This window comes from Barbus barbus (assembly GCF_936440315.1).
Source record: "Barbus barbus genome assembly, chromosome: 12".
Taxonomy (NCBI): domain Eukaryota; kingdom Metazoa; phylum Chordata; class Actinopteri; order Cypriniformes; family Cyprinidae; genus Barbus; species Barbus barbus.
In genome coordinates, this window is record NC_136740.1 from 8,413,851 (window position 1) to 8,430,913 (window position 17,063).

The 17,063-nt window shown below is 39.9% G+C and overlaps 1 protein-coding gene across 1 annotated transcript in view; it reads right to left on the reverse strand.

Moving 5' to 3' along the window:
- Positions 1-17,063, reverse strand: part of dnah5 (dynein, axonemal, heavy chain 5) — a gene marked incomplete at both ends in the record, with an annotated part of 139,794 nt that overhangs the window by 111,149 nt on the left and 11,582 nt on the right. The window contains 14 exons of the mRNA XM_079429461.1: positions 5,752-5,997; positions 6,346-6,514; positions 7,248-7,393; positions 7,710-7,881; positions 8,608-8,814; positions 9,111-9,432; positions 9,972-10,057; positions 10,132-10,239; positions 13,180-13,395; positions 14,276-14,398; positions 14,490-14,597; positions 16,123-16,236; positions 16,486-16,662; positions 16,818-16,955. Coding sequence (XP_079285587.1) covers positions 5,752-5,997; positions 6,346-6,514; positions 7,248-7,393; positions 7,710-7,881; positions 8,608-8,814; positions 9,111-9,432; positions 9,972-10,057; positions 10,132-10,239; positions 13,180-13,395; positions 14,276-14,398; positions 14,490-14,597; positions 16,123-16,236; positions 16,486-16,662; positions 16,818-16,955 — 2,332 coding nt within the window. The remainder of the gene's footprint in view (positions 1-5,751; positions 5,998-6,345; positions 6,515-7,247; positions 7,394-7,709; positions 7,882-8,607; positions 8,815-9,110; positions 9,433-9,971; positions 10,058-10,131; positions 10,240-13,179; positions 13,396-14,275; positions 14,399-14,489; positions 14,598-16,122; positions 16,237-16,485; positions 16,663-16,817; positions 16,956-17,063) is intronic.

Genomic DNA, 17,063 nt, shown 5'->3' on the forward strand with positions numbered 1-17,063 from the left:
AGAGGCATTCTACCATCTCGAAAAGGCGTTTCGAGGTGAGTCCGCCCTGGCGATTTATATACGACACCACCGTTATGCTGTCTGAATGGACTAGCACATGGTGTCCCTTCAGGACTGGCAGGAAGAACCAAATTAGCTTGACATACTGCCGACATTTCTTGGCAGTTGATGTGCAGCCGGCCTTCCGCATTTGTCCAGGAGCTGAAGGTCGGTCTGCCTTCGCACAGAGCTCCCCAACCTGAGTTGGAAGCGTATGTCATGACAACCTTTCTTCTGTGAACTAAACCCATCCTCACGCCCCACTCGAACCACCGTAGGTCCTTCCAGGTGGCCAGGGCTGTCACGCAGGCCTGGTCCACCCTGATGCGGATGCGTCCATGATGCTACGCATGGGGCGGAATTTAGAGGTTTCAACCAGTACTGAAGGGGTCTCATTCTGAGAAGGCCCAACCGAAGCACTGGTGATGCAGAGGCCATGAGGCCCAGCATCCTTTGAAACGCTTTGAGAGGGTAGGAGGCTCCAATTCTGAAGGAAGCCACGAGCTGCTGTATAGCCAGAGCACAATCTGGCGCGACTATTACCCTCATGCGGGCTGAGTTGAAAACTGTCCCCAGGAACGCAGTTCGTTGGCTTTGGGACAGAGAGCTCTTGGCAAAATTGATCCTGAGTCCCAGGCACTCTAAAGTGACTGAGGAGGAGGGACCTGTGGGCTATTAGCTCGGGCGTCGACTGCGCTAGAATAAGCCAATCGTCAAGGTAATTCAGGACACGGACTCCCATCTGTCTCAGAGGGGAGAGGGCACTCTCTCCATGCACTTTGTAAAAGTGCGAGGAGCCAGAGCCAGCCCAAAGGGCAGGACCATGTATTGATAAGCCACTCCCTCGAAGGTGAATCTCCAGAATTGTCTGTGACGGGGGGGCTATCTGGATGTGAAAGTAAGCATCTTCCAGATCTAGCGAAAAGAACCAGTCCCCTGAGCGAATTTGCGAGAAAATCTGCGTCACTGTAGTCATTCTGAATGGCCGTTTCATGAGGGCACGGTTCAGATGCCTGAGATTGAGGATGGGCCGGAGGCTGCCATACTTTTGGGCACGAGGAAATAACGGCTGTAGAAGCCTGACTCGCTCTGAGCTGGAGGAACTGTTTCTACAGTTGCAACAACGTCACTTGAAATTTGCTCTTTCAGAGAAATTAGATTTTAGACTCACCGGATGGCCGCAGGGGACGAGGCTGGCATCTGCACAGGTCGCTGGAGCAGCTCGAAGAGCATGCAGAACAGCGAGAGGGCGCAGAGGAAAAGGTAGCTTCTATCCGTAGCGAGGCGTGTCTACGGGAACGTCTTCGGTCCCGAGTGTCAGCGAAGGGATGATCATCGTCGCTGAAGGAGAATTTATCTGATTTCCTATGGCGAAGCACCCGCTTATATAGCCAGATGGCCCCGCCCTTTCTGGCGGGCTTTGCCGCCATAGGTTCGTACAGCGACGCTGACAAGCCATTGGTTCGTTTTTAATTACTGCACGAACCAATGGCCGTGCAGTCACACTGTGTGATTGAAAAAGTCTTCAGTCCTCTGAGAAAAATTAGTTTTTCCCATAGCGTCTAGCGACGCAGTACGAGTGAAGTATCGATAGGGAACTGGATGACTAGCAATTTCTTACTGATAAATTCTGAAAAAACAGGTGTTAATTTTTGGACCAAAAACTTTTGCATGTAATAACCTAAATCACTGTCTAATACTTGATGACTGTTCTGCAAATTCTTCATCATCAGCTCTAGGCGTACTTTTTGATAGCGATCTTTCTTTCGAAAAACATATTTCTAGCATTTGTAAAACTGCATTTTTCTATCTTAAAAATATATCTAAATTATCACCTATGCTCTCAATGTCTAATGCAGAAACATTAATTCATGCGTTCATGACCTCAAGGCTAGATTATTGTAATACTTTATGGGTGGTTGCTCTACACATTTAATAAACAAACTCCAGCTGGTTCAAAATGCAGCAGCTAGAGTTCTTACTAGAACCAGGAAGTATGACCACATTAGCCCGGTTCTGTCAACACTGCACTGGCTCCCTATTAAACATCGTATACATTTTAAGATCTTGCTAATTACCTATAAGGCCCTGAATGGTTTGTCACCTCAGTATTTGAGTGAGCTCTTATCGCATTATAATCCTTCACGTCCGCTGCGAACTCAAAATTCTGGCCATTTCAGAATCAGAATCAGAATCAGAATCAGAAAGAGCTTTATTGCCAAGTGTGTTTGCACACACAAGGAATTTGTCTTGGTGTTATGAGCTTCCAGTACAGAAAGTACAAACATAGTGCAGACAACATATAATTAAGGTGATAAAGAACACTAATGAAGAGAATATACAATAATTAAGGATAACAATAGTAATAAAAATAAAAATATACAGAAAAGAGACATGACCATAGACAGAACTGTGAATGTGCATGTGTCCTATGTACAGATGACGGTTTGATGGGTTATTTACAGATGTACAGTACCGGGGTGTGTTATGTGTTGTTCAGGTGGGATACGGCCTGGGGGAAAAAACTGTTTTTGTGTCTGGCTGTTCTGGTGCTCAGTGATCTGTAGCGCCGGCCAGAGGGCAACAGTACAAAGAGAGCGTGAGCTGGGTGTGAGGGGTCCAGAGTGACTTTCTTAGCCCTTTTCCTCACTCTGGAGGTGTAAAGTTCTTGGAGGCTGGGCAGAGGGGCACCGATAATCCTCTCAGCAGTCCTAACTGTCCGTTGTAGTCTTCTGATGTCTGTTTTGGTAGCTGAACCAAACCAAACAGTTATAGAAGAACATAGGACAGACTCGATGATTGCGGAGTAGAACTGTTTCAGCAGCTCCTGAGGCAGGTTGAACTTCCTTAGCTGGCGGAGGAAATACAGCCTCTGCTGGGCCTTTTTCGCAATAGAGTCAATGTGATTGTCCCACTTCAGGTCCTGGGAGATGGTGGTGCCCAGGAATCTGAATGACTCTACTGAAGTCACAGTGCTGTTCATGATGGTGAGTGGGGGGAGAGCAGGGGGGTTTCTCCTGAAGTCCACTATCATCTCCACAGTTTTGAGCGTGGTCAGCTCCAGGTTGTTAAGGCTGCACCAGACAGCCAGCTGCTCAACCTCCTGTCTGTAAGCAGACTCGTCACCGTCCTTGATGAGGCCTATGACTGTAGTGTCGTCCGCAAACTTCAGGAGCTTGACAGAGGGGTCCTTTGATGTGCAGTCATTCGTGTAGAGCGAGAAGAGCAGTGGGGAGAGAACGCAACCCTGAGGGGCGCCAGTGCTGATGGTGAGAGTCCTGGATGTGAGTTTGCCCAGCCTCACTAGCTGCTGCCTGTCTGTCAGGAAGCTGGTGATCCACTGACAGATGGAGGAGGGCACAGAGAGCTGTCTCAGTTTGTCTGAGAGAAGGTCAGGTATGATGGTATTGAAGGCCGAGCTGAAGTCCACAAATAAGATCCTTGCATAATTCCCAGGTTTGTCGAGGTGTTGCAGGATGTAATGCAGTCCCATATTGACAGCGTCATCCACAGACCTGTTTGCTCTGTAGGCAAACTGAAGAGGATCCAGCAAGGGTCTAGTGATGTCCTTCAGGTAGGCCAGGACCAGTCTCTCAAGTGACTTCATGACCACAGACGTGAGTGCGACAGGTCTGTAGTCATTAAGTCCAGTGATTTTGGGCTTTTTGGGGACGGGAATGATGGTGGAGCGTTTGAAGCAGCGGGGAACTTCACACAGCTCCAGAGATCTGTTGAAGATTTGTGTAAAGATGGGGGCCAATTGGTCAGCACAGACTTTTAGACAGGCAGGTGAAATACCGTCTGGTCCTGAAGCTTTCCTAGATTTCTGTTTTCTGAAGACCCGGTTCACATCCTCTACACAGACTTTAAACGCAGGTAGAATGGTGGGGGAGGGAGTAAGGGGGGTTGCAGGGGGGGAAGGTGAATGTGTGAAGTGCAGATCAGAGCGGGTGTTGGGTGTCAGTCTGGCCTTTTCAAATCTGCAGTAGAACACATTGAGATCGTCAGCCAGTTGTTGATTCTCCACAGACTGTGGGGGTGGTGTCTTGTACATGGTGATGTTCCTCAGACCAGTCCATACCGACGCCGGATCGTTGGCTGAAAGTTCTTTTTTCAACTTCTCAGAGTAGTTCTTTTTAGCCACTCTGATCTCCTTTGTTAGTCTGTTCCTGGCCTGGTTATACAAGATTTTATCCCCACTTCTGTAAGCATCCTCTTTGGCCTGACGAAGTTGTTTGAGTTTCCCAGTAAACCACGGTTTATCATTATTGAATGATAAGAATGTCCTGGTGGGGATGCATATATCCTCACAGAAACTGATATATGATGTTACAGTCTCTGTGAGTTCATCCAGATCGGTGGCAGCGGCTTCAAAAACACTCCAATCAGTGAGGTCAAAACAAGCTTTTAAATCTTGCTCTGCTTCATTAGTCCATCTCTTAACAGTTCTTAATACAGGCTTCGAAGATTTGAGTTTTTGCCTATAGGTCGGTATGAGATGAACCAAACAGTGATCAGAGAGCCCCAGAGCTGCCCGTGGGACAGAGTGATATGCATCTTTAATTATTGTGTAACAATGATCCAATATATTACTGTCTCTGGTGGGACATGTAACGTGCTGTCTGTATTTTGGCAGTTCGCGGGAGAGATTTGCTTTATTAAAATCTCCAAGATGGCGCCGAGTATGGCTGCTGTGGTGTGGAACGCTCCCGTACTTTTGTTGTTTTTGTTTGTTTGTTCTGTGTTTAGTTATTCTCCTACTGTCAGTTTTACCAGAGACGAACTACTGGACATAAGGCAACACACACCGGACAATTTTTTTCCGGTTTTTGATTATTCAGACGCTTTGTTGGATGTATTGGTCGGAGGGGCAGCGGTCCTAGTCAAACGCGCGCTCAGACGGAAAAGAGGGAAGCGCGCCGGCGCGCTGGTTAAACTCCGCGAACGCGGCTTCCGAACTGCGCTCCCAAGCATTCATCTAGCGAATCTCCGATCCCTTCCTAACAAAATGGATGAACTACTTCTCCTCACCCACACAAATAAGGACTTTACAAACTCTGCTGCATTGTGCTTCACTGAAACCTGGCTGAGTGAAAACATCCCGGATAACATGCTTCATTTGCCGGGATATCAGCTGTTCAGATTTGATAACTAGAATATCAAAATCAACTGCGGGCGGGGGATCGTTTTACTATTTAGCACCCAAACTCTGGAACAATCTACCTAACACTGTTCGGGAAACAGACACACTCTGTCAGTTTAAATATAGATTAAAGACCCATCTCTTTAACCTGGCTTACACATAATACACTATCGCATTTCTATAATTCAAATCCGTTAAAGGATTGTTAGGCTGCATTATTTAGGTCAACCGGAACCGGGAACACTTCCCAAAACACCCAATGTACTTGTTATATCGTTAGAAGAATTGCATCTACGCTAATATTAGTCTGTTTCTTTCTTATTCCGAGGTCATCGTAGCCACCCAGATCCAGACTGTATCCAGATCAGATGGTCACTGCAGCCACCCAGCTTTATATCAAGCCGATGTAAAGCTGCTTTGACACAATTTGCATTGTTAAAAGCGCTATACAAATAATATTGACTTGACTTGACTTAATGTGAACACAATGTAAGAAAAACTTTTTGACTTAATTAAATAAAAATAAACCAAAAATAAATGTAAACACTGAAGGAAGTGATTTCACAAACCCAGGAAATGGATCAGTGATGTCGCATGGATGCGTTTGCGCAGAGTCTCCAGCATGTTACGGGTGAGGCGCAGTAATGCATCCACGTTCCGATGGTTAAAATGAGACAGTAGCTCCTTTGCCTCCTCCTCCATCACCTTCATTAGATCCTTCTTCTTCTTCTTTCTAATCATTGGAGAAGAGGGGCCGACACTAGGGGCCATGGTGCTACGTGACAAGAGACGGCCCTCAGATTTACATTCCTCCTCTCCTTTGGATAAATATAACAGAAATGATCACAAAATATTATTTGAGAAGCTACAATGAATTGATGAGGCCTAGTCCTGCACATGCTTTGGTTTTTTTAGCATTTTCTGAACACTTTTTAACAGTGATAGTAAGATTTCGAGATCTATCCTTTCACACTGAGGACCACTCAGGGAGTCATTCAAAAAGATGCATTCACTGATGCTCAAGGACGATTAATTGTGATTTTATTTTTCTTTTCATTTGAATATATGCATTTGGCAGATGCTTTCATCCAAAGAAAATTGCATTTCATTAAAAAAGTTAATTTCCGCTGCCAACTGAATGGATGACGAACAGCAGTTCTTACCATCACTGTCCATCTGTTCCACTTTGCTCTCTGTCCTGCTCTCATCCCGGTTTCTCTCTTCTTCCTCCTTCTGCTCAAATTCTAGTAACATATTAATCAGCTCATTGGCTGCCTCCTCCACCAATGAGCTTTTAGTATGCAGCATTTGGGCTCCTTTGATGCAAAGCTCCTAAAATGGGAAATAAATTGAGTGTGCACAACTGATTATTTCTTCATTCCGAAAACTTTACTGGTGTAGTTACAACAAGAAATTAGGTTTTTAAAAAGATGTAATAGCAAATGGCAGCAGTAACAAGACACCAAAAAATAAATTGTATTTTGGTACCATTGCTATACTAAAATGTATTGAAAAAAGTAAAAATGCCAGTCTTTATACTTTATCTGCAGTACTGACTCAATACAGTTCCCAAACAGATCTCCCTAAAAATCTGGTGTGCATTCTGACAAAATAAAAAGCTCTACCTGCCTGACAACGGCCCTCATGAAACTAAAAGAAGACTGAAAGTGAATAAGAACAATTTCTGCTGTCACATTGAAATTGAGAGTCAAACTGACACCAGTTAAGTGAACTGGTATCTAATTCATATGAATTTGTAGAAATATCTCATTCTTACATCTCATTCGTACAATTTGCTGATGCTCCACTGACAGTTTAGGGGTAAACGTTTATGCTTCTTTATTAAAATCATATTTTGTTTCCATACAAATCATACAAATTCATACAAAATCACAACCTCGTCAAATAGTTTTCTGATGAGATCGGGTTGTAAGAGCCCTATAATTTTACTGATCTGAATTAACATATTTTAGCAAGTGGAACTGGTTCTGCCTCAATATCCTTTGAGAAATAACAGCATGTTGCTATGAATACGGAATGTGAAATATTTTATGTATATGTGTACCTTGGTGGTCTGTACAAACTCCTCACAGGTGCATGGCTCATCTTCAGGCAACACACACAGCGTAGTCGTGCTCATTTCCTGGAGAACAGCATCGATTCTAAACTCCACCAGGTCATTCACTCTTTGCAGCAGAAGTTCAAGGTCCTCTGTGAACCAGGTGAAAGAACCCTTTCATTTCAAATATCTAATCATACAGGGCACATTTACAAATGTCTCATGTACACAACAAGGCTGTAAGTATGTGGGCACCCCTTTGTCCACACTAATGCTTGTTTCTGCATGGCAGCAAATTCTGTTTTAATGACATTGTATAGACCAGTTTCCAATAATTGGCAGTGGCCTTGACATTAAATGTTCAGCAAGTATATAATTGGGTGTCCACATTCTGAACTTGTGGCCATTTACTGTATTGTATGTTCCTAATGTGATCATGGAAATCTGCTGTAAAGTGGAGTCTCTCACCAAGTGCAGTAGTGATTCGATTAAGGTATTTCTCTATGTTTAGAGAGGTCCAACTGAGGGAGGTCAGACCGGGCAGGATGGCATCATCTACTTTAGCCACATGTGGCATGAGCAGTTGTTCAAAGGCTGGCTGGATCTTAGACCGCACCCTGGAGTTCTCTCTCACCATCAACTAAGCAAGGAACAAACAATGCAACAGCACACAAGCAAAGGAAATGACCTTGTTAATGAAGCTACAAATCACAGTATGTACATTGACCTGATGGGGTTACTTGAATGGTTTGAAAAAACAAAAATCATCATGAAAAATAAAATAACTTAACTTTAAATGACACATAACATTATTATAAATATTATCATGTGAAGATTCAACTGAAACCAAATATAAAAAATAAACTAAAATAACACTGGCACACTGTATGTGTGTTGATCAATGTTTATTTGTGAATAAAAGCCAAAATTACTTTACTTAATGTAAAGATTGTGTCTCTTCGGAATACTTGGATTAAACCACTTTATTCATATGAATTACTTTTATGATGTCTTTAACTTTTGAAGTCTGAAAATTTCAAAAGATCGACAAAAATGATGAGAGATATAAAAATATCTTCATTTGTGTTCTGAAAATGAACAAAAGTCTTACAGGTTTGGGAAAAAAATGGGGGGTGAAATATCTATTTCATTCATGAAACTCTACATGGCGCAGGCTTATAGGCTCTTAATGCAATCTGCAAACAATGACATCCTCTAGCATGGCACGAGTAGATTTTTCTGTGATGATTCTGCTGCTGGTGAGCTTGCTACTTAACTTAGTAGATTGGTTCAGAAATCCTCCACCTCACCCAGCTCCACCCACATAGATCTGCCACAAATAAAAAAGGGCTACAAATAGATATACCTGAAGTTTATTGTAGTTCTTTTTTAAAACATCCTTTTTCTGCTGCAAGATGGCTGCAAAGGGTGGAATCTCCAGCCCCATTCCTAAAATGCAGTCTGTTTCTCGAATCTGGGTCAGGATCTGGGGGTCAAAGTTGACGTACAGCTCCCCAGTTTCTGGACTCTTGATGAGCAAAGAGGCTTGCAGGCCCACTTTAACTGCTTCAACCTACAGACAAATAGATAAATACGATTGGTTGTTTTGTTAAAAGAAAGATAACATTTTATTGAATTCATTTAATTATTGTATATCTGTAAAGATGACCAGAATTGATTTCTATTAAATCTATCAAATATTAATAACAAAATGTCTACAATCTAAAAAGAGAGTAAAGTAAATAAATTAACAATTACAGTGTAAGAAAATGAATTATTTAAAACACATGTGGCACATGAGCAAAGAGCCGAACGCATCTGAAGCAAGTAGTCAACAGTACCTTGTTTTGATTCTACAAGACAACTGACCTGTGCCATCCAGTTCTGATGATAAAGCACCTCAAACTCCAGCAGCACCTTGGCCACCCGGTTGTAATTTCGAATGATGGGTTTGGCATCTGGGGAGCTGAGTAGCCCAGGCATCTGCTGGAAGAGATCCATGGGCTCCTGGATGCAGCTATACAGCTGCTGAGCCCAGAGGATCTTCCCTGAGATCGGAGGGAGATCTGGAGCAATGGGGGGGTCTGTCTTTTGCTTGGTGTAAATTCGAGAGATCATGTCAATGTCCCTTCCAAAGTTTTGTAGAATTTTCTGGTACTTCTCACTGATGCCCAAGTCTGGGATGCCAAGCCTGGCGATATGAATACAGTTATAATACAGATATGAGTATGCTGTGCAAAATGTGGAAAATAAATAAATAAATAGATTTTAAAATTCCAACTAAATGTTTTTCTTTCAAACATTCAAGGAAACAAATCAAATAAACCATAAAAATATATAATTTCTACAAAAATATTAAGTGGCACAACCATTTTAAACCATTATAATAATAAATGTTTCTTGAGCATCAAATCAACATATTAGAATCTGTGAAGGATCATGTGACCACGAACACTTTTGTATAGGGACCCATTCTCACTATAACTAGCTGCTTATTAGCATGCATATTACTTGCATATTGGCTGTTCATTAATACTTATAAAGCACATATTCTACATGACCATATTCTACATCCTTAATCCTACCCAATGCCTAAACGTAACAACTACCTTACTGACTATTAGTAGGTAGTAATTAGAAGTTTATTAAGGCAAAAGTCACAGTTAATAGTTAGTTAACAGTTAGAACTGAACCTTAAAATAAAGGGAGGAAAAAAAACTCAAATATTACCTTTCAAATTTCTTGAGCACATATAAAGCCCGCTCAGTATTTTGAATTCTGTCAAAGGTCTTGTCCATGAAACTTTTTAGTTGGTTCTAGAAAGAAATATATAAAGTATAAGCAATTTTATAGCAATAAATAAACATTACAAAACTGAAAACATACTTACATGAAGTTCACTTGTTTGTTTACAAAATTCATCATAGTCCTGATCAAAGTCTGTCCTTCTTTGGTCCAGGAAACTGTACTGTTTTTTCTTCATGGTCAACACAATGGCCTGGATACAGAAGACAATATAATCACTAATACACACACATAAATCACATAAATATTTATGGAAGCGGCTATTTACACTGTGTAAATAGCATATTTTCTTAGCGAGATATGCTATTAGCACTAAGTGCAAAATAGCGATGGATGCTATATACACTAAGTGCAAATAGCAATGGATTCTATTTACACTAAGTGAAAATAGCTGTATTTTTTAAGGATATGCTATTTACACTATGTGCAAATAGCTATAGATTCCATTTACACTATGTTAAAATAGCTATAAAATAACTAATTGCAAATAGTGGCAATTATCTACACCTCAGTATTGTAGTACATTATAAAACAGTACTCAATAATAACATTTTGAGTGTAAATTATAGTTTTAATTCAAATTATTAAATGGATGCCACTGTCACGTTTATGGTCTGTTTTGGATTTGTTTTCCATGTGTTCTATGTTCTAGGTTTTCCCTGTGTTTCTTTATGCCCTTATTTGGTCCTTCCTGTTTCCTGTCCTCGTTTAGTGTGATTTATTAGTTCATTAGTCTTCAGCTGTATTTTATTAATTATCTAGTTTTATCCTGTGTATATAGTTCCTGCCTGTTTAGTTCTTTTTCGTCTGGTCCTACTCATTACATTCCCTGTGTGTCTCAGCCCTGCCTTGTTTTACCCTGTTGGATTTGTATTAAAGACTGTTGATTTGAGTTTACTCCTCGTCTCCGTGTTCCTCCCCGCTGTGTGCACCGTGACAGCCACCTTCTTGGGACACTTTATTTTCAACTTTTTGATTATTTCCTTCATTTTTATTAAAAATAAATGCCTTTCCAATGCGATATGAGATTTGAAAAGGGGGAAAAAAAAAAGTTTGGCAAAAGGCAGATTTGAACTCGGGTCGATCGCGTCAAAAAGCACACACCATACCATCTACGCCACTGAAATTGCTATTGAATGTGTGTCTTTTTTTTGTGTTGACTATTCCAATCACATGTCGGTGGGTGGAGTTAGTGTAAATAGCCTTTGCCAACAAGACAGGCTATTTGCACTTGGTGTAAATAGACACTCCGAATATTTATTACATGCCGAAATGTGCAATAGTTTATTCAACCTCATGTTGTTCTGGATTGTTTGTTAATTTGCATATGGATCACAAAAGAAATGTTTAAGAATGTTCACACTGCTATTTTGATATAACAAATACAGTAACCAGTGGCTGCCATGCTCATGTATGGATAATAAAAAGTCCATAAAAGTAGTCCATACAGCTTGGTTGCTATAAGTCTTCTGAAGCCATGTGTTCCCCAAAAGTATTAAAGTATCACAGGCTTGGAATAACATGAGAGTAGGTAAATTATGATAGAATATTCATTATTGAGTGAGGGGTTCCTGCAAGGCCTTTTGATAGAACAACCATGAACAGATCTTGTACCAAATGCATTCCCAGTCGGAAAGATAAATATTCAGTCGTTTGCTAGCCAGCACTAAGCTGTGTGTACCAGAACACCTTAAATGCCCAGAGGAGCAGTTTGCTGTAAAATATTCATTGTCTGTCAACTTTCACAAAGAACAGGAGTTAGTGATAGATCTTTATCAGCTTTTGTTCAATTATTCAGTACTCCTGGAGCATGGGGTTCTCTAGGTCTGAACTTTGTTTCTATGGACACAAAAATGAGAGTGAATAAATAAACTTGCGACTGGAATAAAGAGATGCAATGAATGTTAATGGACTCACAGTACGACAATACTAGGTTAAAGCTACAGGTAACATTTGCCCTTTAATGCAAATCCAGGACCGGCCTGCCAACTGAAATCAGAGCCTTTGTGATTTAAAAATAAACCACAATACTGATGTCAGATCAGCGTAAAAGGGCAAGTTTTACTTATAATTTAAATATATGGCTTTAGTTCCCATGCTGATTAATGCTTCATGATGAGACATGCATTGTGTTAAAAACAGGTTATTCCTTTACAGTTACCTCCCATTTCCCCAGCATATCTGCAGTCTGTCCATGGTAGGCAGCAGAAAGAACAAATAGCACTTAGTCCATGTCAACAATGCTATACTCTAGCCAGAAAATTGTTATACATTGAATCAAATCTCCATTAAAATGTTACTTTTTTATGCAAAAGCATTTGTATACATGTATGAAGATACAAGTAAAGTGAGACAATATTAATATAAATTAATATGTATCATTATGTGTATATTCTTCCAATACTGGACATCAGGATTAAAGGGATAGTCCATCCAAACATGTAAATTCTGTCATCATTTACTTACCTTCGTATTGTTACAAATTGGTAATAACCTTCTTCTGTGAAAAAAGATATTTTGAAAAAATGAACAGTTGCAGTTGCCATTGACTTCCCATTGAAAAAATGCAGTGGAAGTTAATGGTGTTTGGTTATCAACATTCTTCATAAAATATCTTCTATTGTGTTCAGCAGACAAAGAAAATGCATAAAGCTTTGGAACAACATGAGGATGAGTAAATGATGACAGAATGTTCATTTTTGGGTGGACTATCCCTAAAATATAATGGACTAACATGTAACCATTTGTAGATCTCCAGCAATAGCGAATTATCCAAACCTACTTTACCAGTATTCACCGTATGAGACTTACACATTACCATTATGAACAGTACATTACAATGATCTTAATAAATTCTAATTATACCCCCAGTGTATAATATGGTTCTTGTGAATATCTTACAATGACTGCAGAAACACAGAGGTGTTTGACAACCTTTCATTAAATCTCAGCTTATACAGTTCTTTTAGTTCACTAACAAATGCCTCATCCAAATTAAACATTTATGTGCCGCTAAAGAAGGCAACCTATTCTTACTTCAGTAATTACACTATTATCTTCTGGGTATGTTCTTTTGTCTTCTGTGCAAATCTAAAAATAGACCACTCTGATTACTACGTCATGGTCATGATACCTGAAATCTGGTTGCCATGGTTTCCAGTCCCTCAATTTTGGAGTCCTGCAGGGCATTGTAGGTGGTAATGGTGCTAAACATATTTAGAATTTTGTTCAGCCGTCGCTGAAATGTGTCAAACTTGCCAAAGATGTACATCTCGCTAAAGTCAAACTGGTGCTCTGATGGATTCTCCTCCAGTTTCTGCTTGGTTTTTTGGAAATACTTCTGGTATTCCTAAAATATTGAACAGAAAGATTTGTGTTTACGAGTTATTCATCTGGTATCACTTTCTTTCTAAAGCAACAATCAATATTTCCAACATATCAAAATATTTTAAATGTAATATTCATCTACCGTTCCACAACTTATTTGTTGTTTTCTTGTATTATTTTTAAATTTTTAAATTTATAAAAGGTATACAATTTAAGTATTGTGTTCAAATGCAGTGTTTAGGATATGAACACTAAAACATAAATAAATAAATACACACACACACATACATACATACATACAAACAAACAAATAAATAAATAAATGGAACAACTTTATGTGAAGCTTGTATTTTAAATAATTAAATTAGTAGAAAAAACTTTATCATTTGAGCTGTGGAATTGTTTAAATTATCCATATTGAGGTATAACATCTGTCATGTCCATTTCTGGTAATCTTGCAGCTAAAGTTACAGAGTTTATTGGAGTTATTAGAGTTTGACTTTACAAGGTCATGACATTGAAGTTGAACTAAAAGTCATTCTAGTCTTCATGCTAGCACATACTGTATAATATTTATGTCATCTGGTTATGTGTTCTTCTTGTGTTTATCTTTGCCTACAACATCAGAGCCTTAAAGCTTAGAACAATCTGTGTCTTGGCAAAATGGGATAGACAGATGTAGAAGAATGAAGCTGTGGATGAAGGTTAAGCATTGTGTTCAAAGACAGTGTTCAGCAGATATGCTCATAGAGTTTTTCCCCTATTTGTCACTTACATCTTTTTAATTCTCGTATTAAATGCCAAGGAAAATGTGACACATTTTGCCTTTTAAAAAATGCTGTGGTATCTAGCCCTTGATCAGCATATATAAGCCCATCCTCCAGCTAAATGTCACATTGTACCTGATTCAAGCGAATGGCAGCTTTAAGCTTCTCAGATACCACTTCCTGCGGCTGATCCCATATGGTTGCTGAGCCGTTATTTGTGATATAAGCCTTACAGGCGGTGATCATTTGATTTGTCACCTAAGGAGAAAGATAATATTTCCAGTTTAAAGTATTAAGTATAAGTTTGTGAAATGAAATTTTGTTATCTTGGGTGTCACCTCACTCTTACCTTGACAAAAAGGGAGGTGATCTTCTCTGAGGTGTTGTAGTAACGAGAGATTCTATGGATCATACGTATTGCGTTTATGAGCCCAGGAATAGCTTCTACCATGGACACCTATATAAAGAACACAGTAATATCACAGGGCGTAATAAACTCTGTATAATATACTCTTTATAAACTAGTTATAACACTACTATAGACTATGTAGCATTATATACGTCCATTTTTTCTGTGATATTATAACAGTCCTTTCTTGTACCAATTTTGGTAGCTACTAACCACTGAATACTGGGAACCATCAACAAGTCTTGCCATTTTGAAGATGCTCTGAGCCAGTCGTCAATCCATAACTATTTAGCCCTTGTCAAAATCACTCAGATCTTTTTACTTGCCTAGTTTTCCTCACATAAAATTCAGCAACTGACTGTTCACTTGCTACCCAGTATATCCCACCCCACTATAATGATATAATCCATGTTATTCACTTCACCTGTCCGTGGTTTTATTGTTGTGGTCGATCAGAATATATATAGCTCATCATGCAGCACGCTGAAACCCTCTGAAACCCTCCACCTCCCCCAGATCCACCTGTCTAGACCTGCTAAGGCATTTATGGTTACGTTTCCACTGTCGGGCCAAAAGCAGGTGTGCTAGTGCGTGCCAGGGCCAGTCGCATTTCCACTGTCACTTCCAGGGCTTAATCGTGCCTCATCGGGGCTTCCTCTGAGCCAACGCACAGGGTTTTTGACTGTCTGATGTTCATATTTAGCTCCACATATGTCATAAAATATATCATAATCATAGTTTTTGTTCGGGAGCTCCCTCTGCTACTCATGTCAAATTTTTGATGGAAAATTATAGAAATAATAATTCTTTCTAACTGTGATGTATAAGTTACTGTGACTACAAATAAACAGAAACAGACGTGACTGAATAAATGTCCTCTTTCTTTTGTGAAATAAAGGTAAATACCACTTTATTTCTGTGTGACTAATTGTCAATCCTGACAAATTAATTCAGTATGATCAATGTATCACTTATTATTGTAAAACTAGTAAAACTTCGGTGCTTTTGCTTATTTATTGTAAACAATAAAACATACAAACAAATGTCCGCTTTTATCATGTTAGTTTTGTGACTGTGCTAGTTCCAGTGATTTTTTTTTTTGGTAACTTCTTTTTGTTGGTGAAATGATGGGGTTGAATGACGTTGTTCCAAAGAGGCGTGTAAAGGGCAGAATTTAGTGATGCGCAGCAGAGCTTCTGGGCTGACGGTGGAAACACAGCATGATTTTGGGCTCTGTGCTACAGGTCTGAGGCTATTAGCCCTGCCCAGCCCATTGAAAGCACTGGCTCGCACTGGCCTGATAGTGGAAAAGCGGCTTATGTTTGCTTATTCATTCAGCAGCAGCATATCGTACAAGCTCACAGGAATGTGTGTTTGTATCTATTGGCAGTTGAAATTCCATAATTGCTTGGCAACGGCAATGTGCATAGCAAATCTAGTCTACCAAGACCAACTACATTAATATTGTCAAGTACACTAACATTCTATATTATCCACACAAGATGCTGAGCAGTATGATTTTATTTCCTATTTTTAAATGGCACAAATATAGTAACTGCAGAATAAGCCTTACAGGGTTGCTGTTGTACAGTGGGTCACAGAACTTCTCAAGGGTGTACAGGTACTTCACATTGTCTTTGGACTCATTTGCAGCATCAGTGATTCTGATGTCTAGTTCTCGCCAAACCTGGGGAGACAAATAATTTAGGGGCTGAAAATTAGACTCAAACCGGCTGGTAAAACAAGCTCGATCAAGGACATTACTTGACTGAAATTAAAAAGTCATTGTGAAAAAGGAAGGAATATTTACCTCATCGTTTCAAGAAAATTCAATTATAAAACAAATGTACATTCACATTTATGTGGCAAGATAAATGCCCCAGCTTTTGTCTCATTCACTCAACAGCTAATAATGATATATAAATCATCAACTAACCTTAATCAGTTTGGACTTGGCTATAATTAGAACCCCCAGCACAGCTTTGACCTCAGGGCTCTTCAACTGGTCCAGCAGGTAGTTGAAACGGGACATGCGTTTCTTCCAGTGATCAAGCTCTGCACGGGGGCCCAGGTCATCTGCCTCTTTCCTTAGCTGGTCACTCTCTGCAAGGACCTTCAGAGCACAAGACAGGGTGGTTAAAATTTTAATACAACATACTGTATAAAAGACATCACAAAGAAGTTAAAATTTTGAGAAAAGTCTAACATTATTCACAAGCACACCATCTCATATAATAGATTCTACACCACAAAGTAACAATTTGAAACCTGTTCGATCTGTTTGATCCAAGTTTTCATGCAGGCTTCAATCTTCTCCAGAGCTTCGGTGCTATTGGCCACAGCAGTGTAATCTGAAGGACCTTTCAATGTCTTCAAGTCAAACGTTTCACACTCTTTGAGGTTCACCTGAAATATCAAACAGTTTTGAGAGATGTTACTTTGAGTCAGAGATATTTTAGCATCTTGGATGACACTGAAACTTTTTTTTTTTGGGAAACTAAAACCCCCAAATTT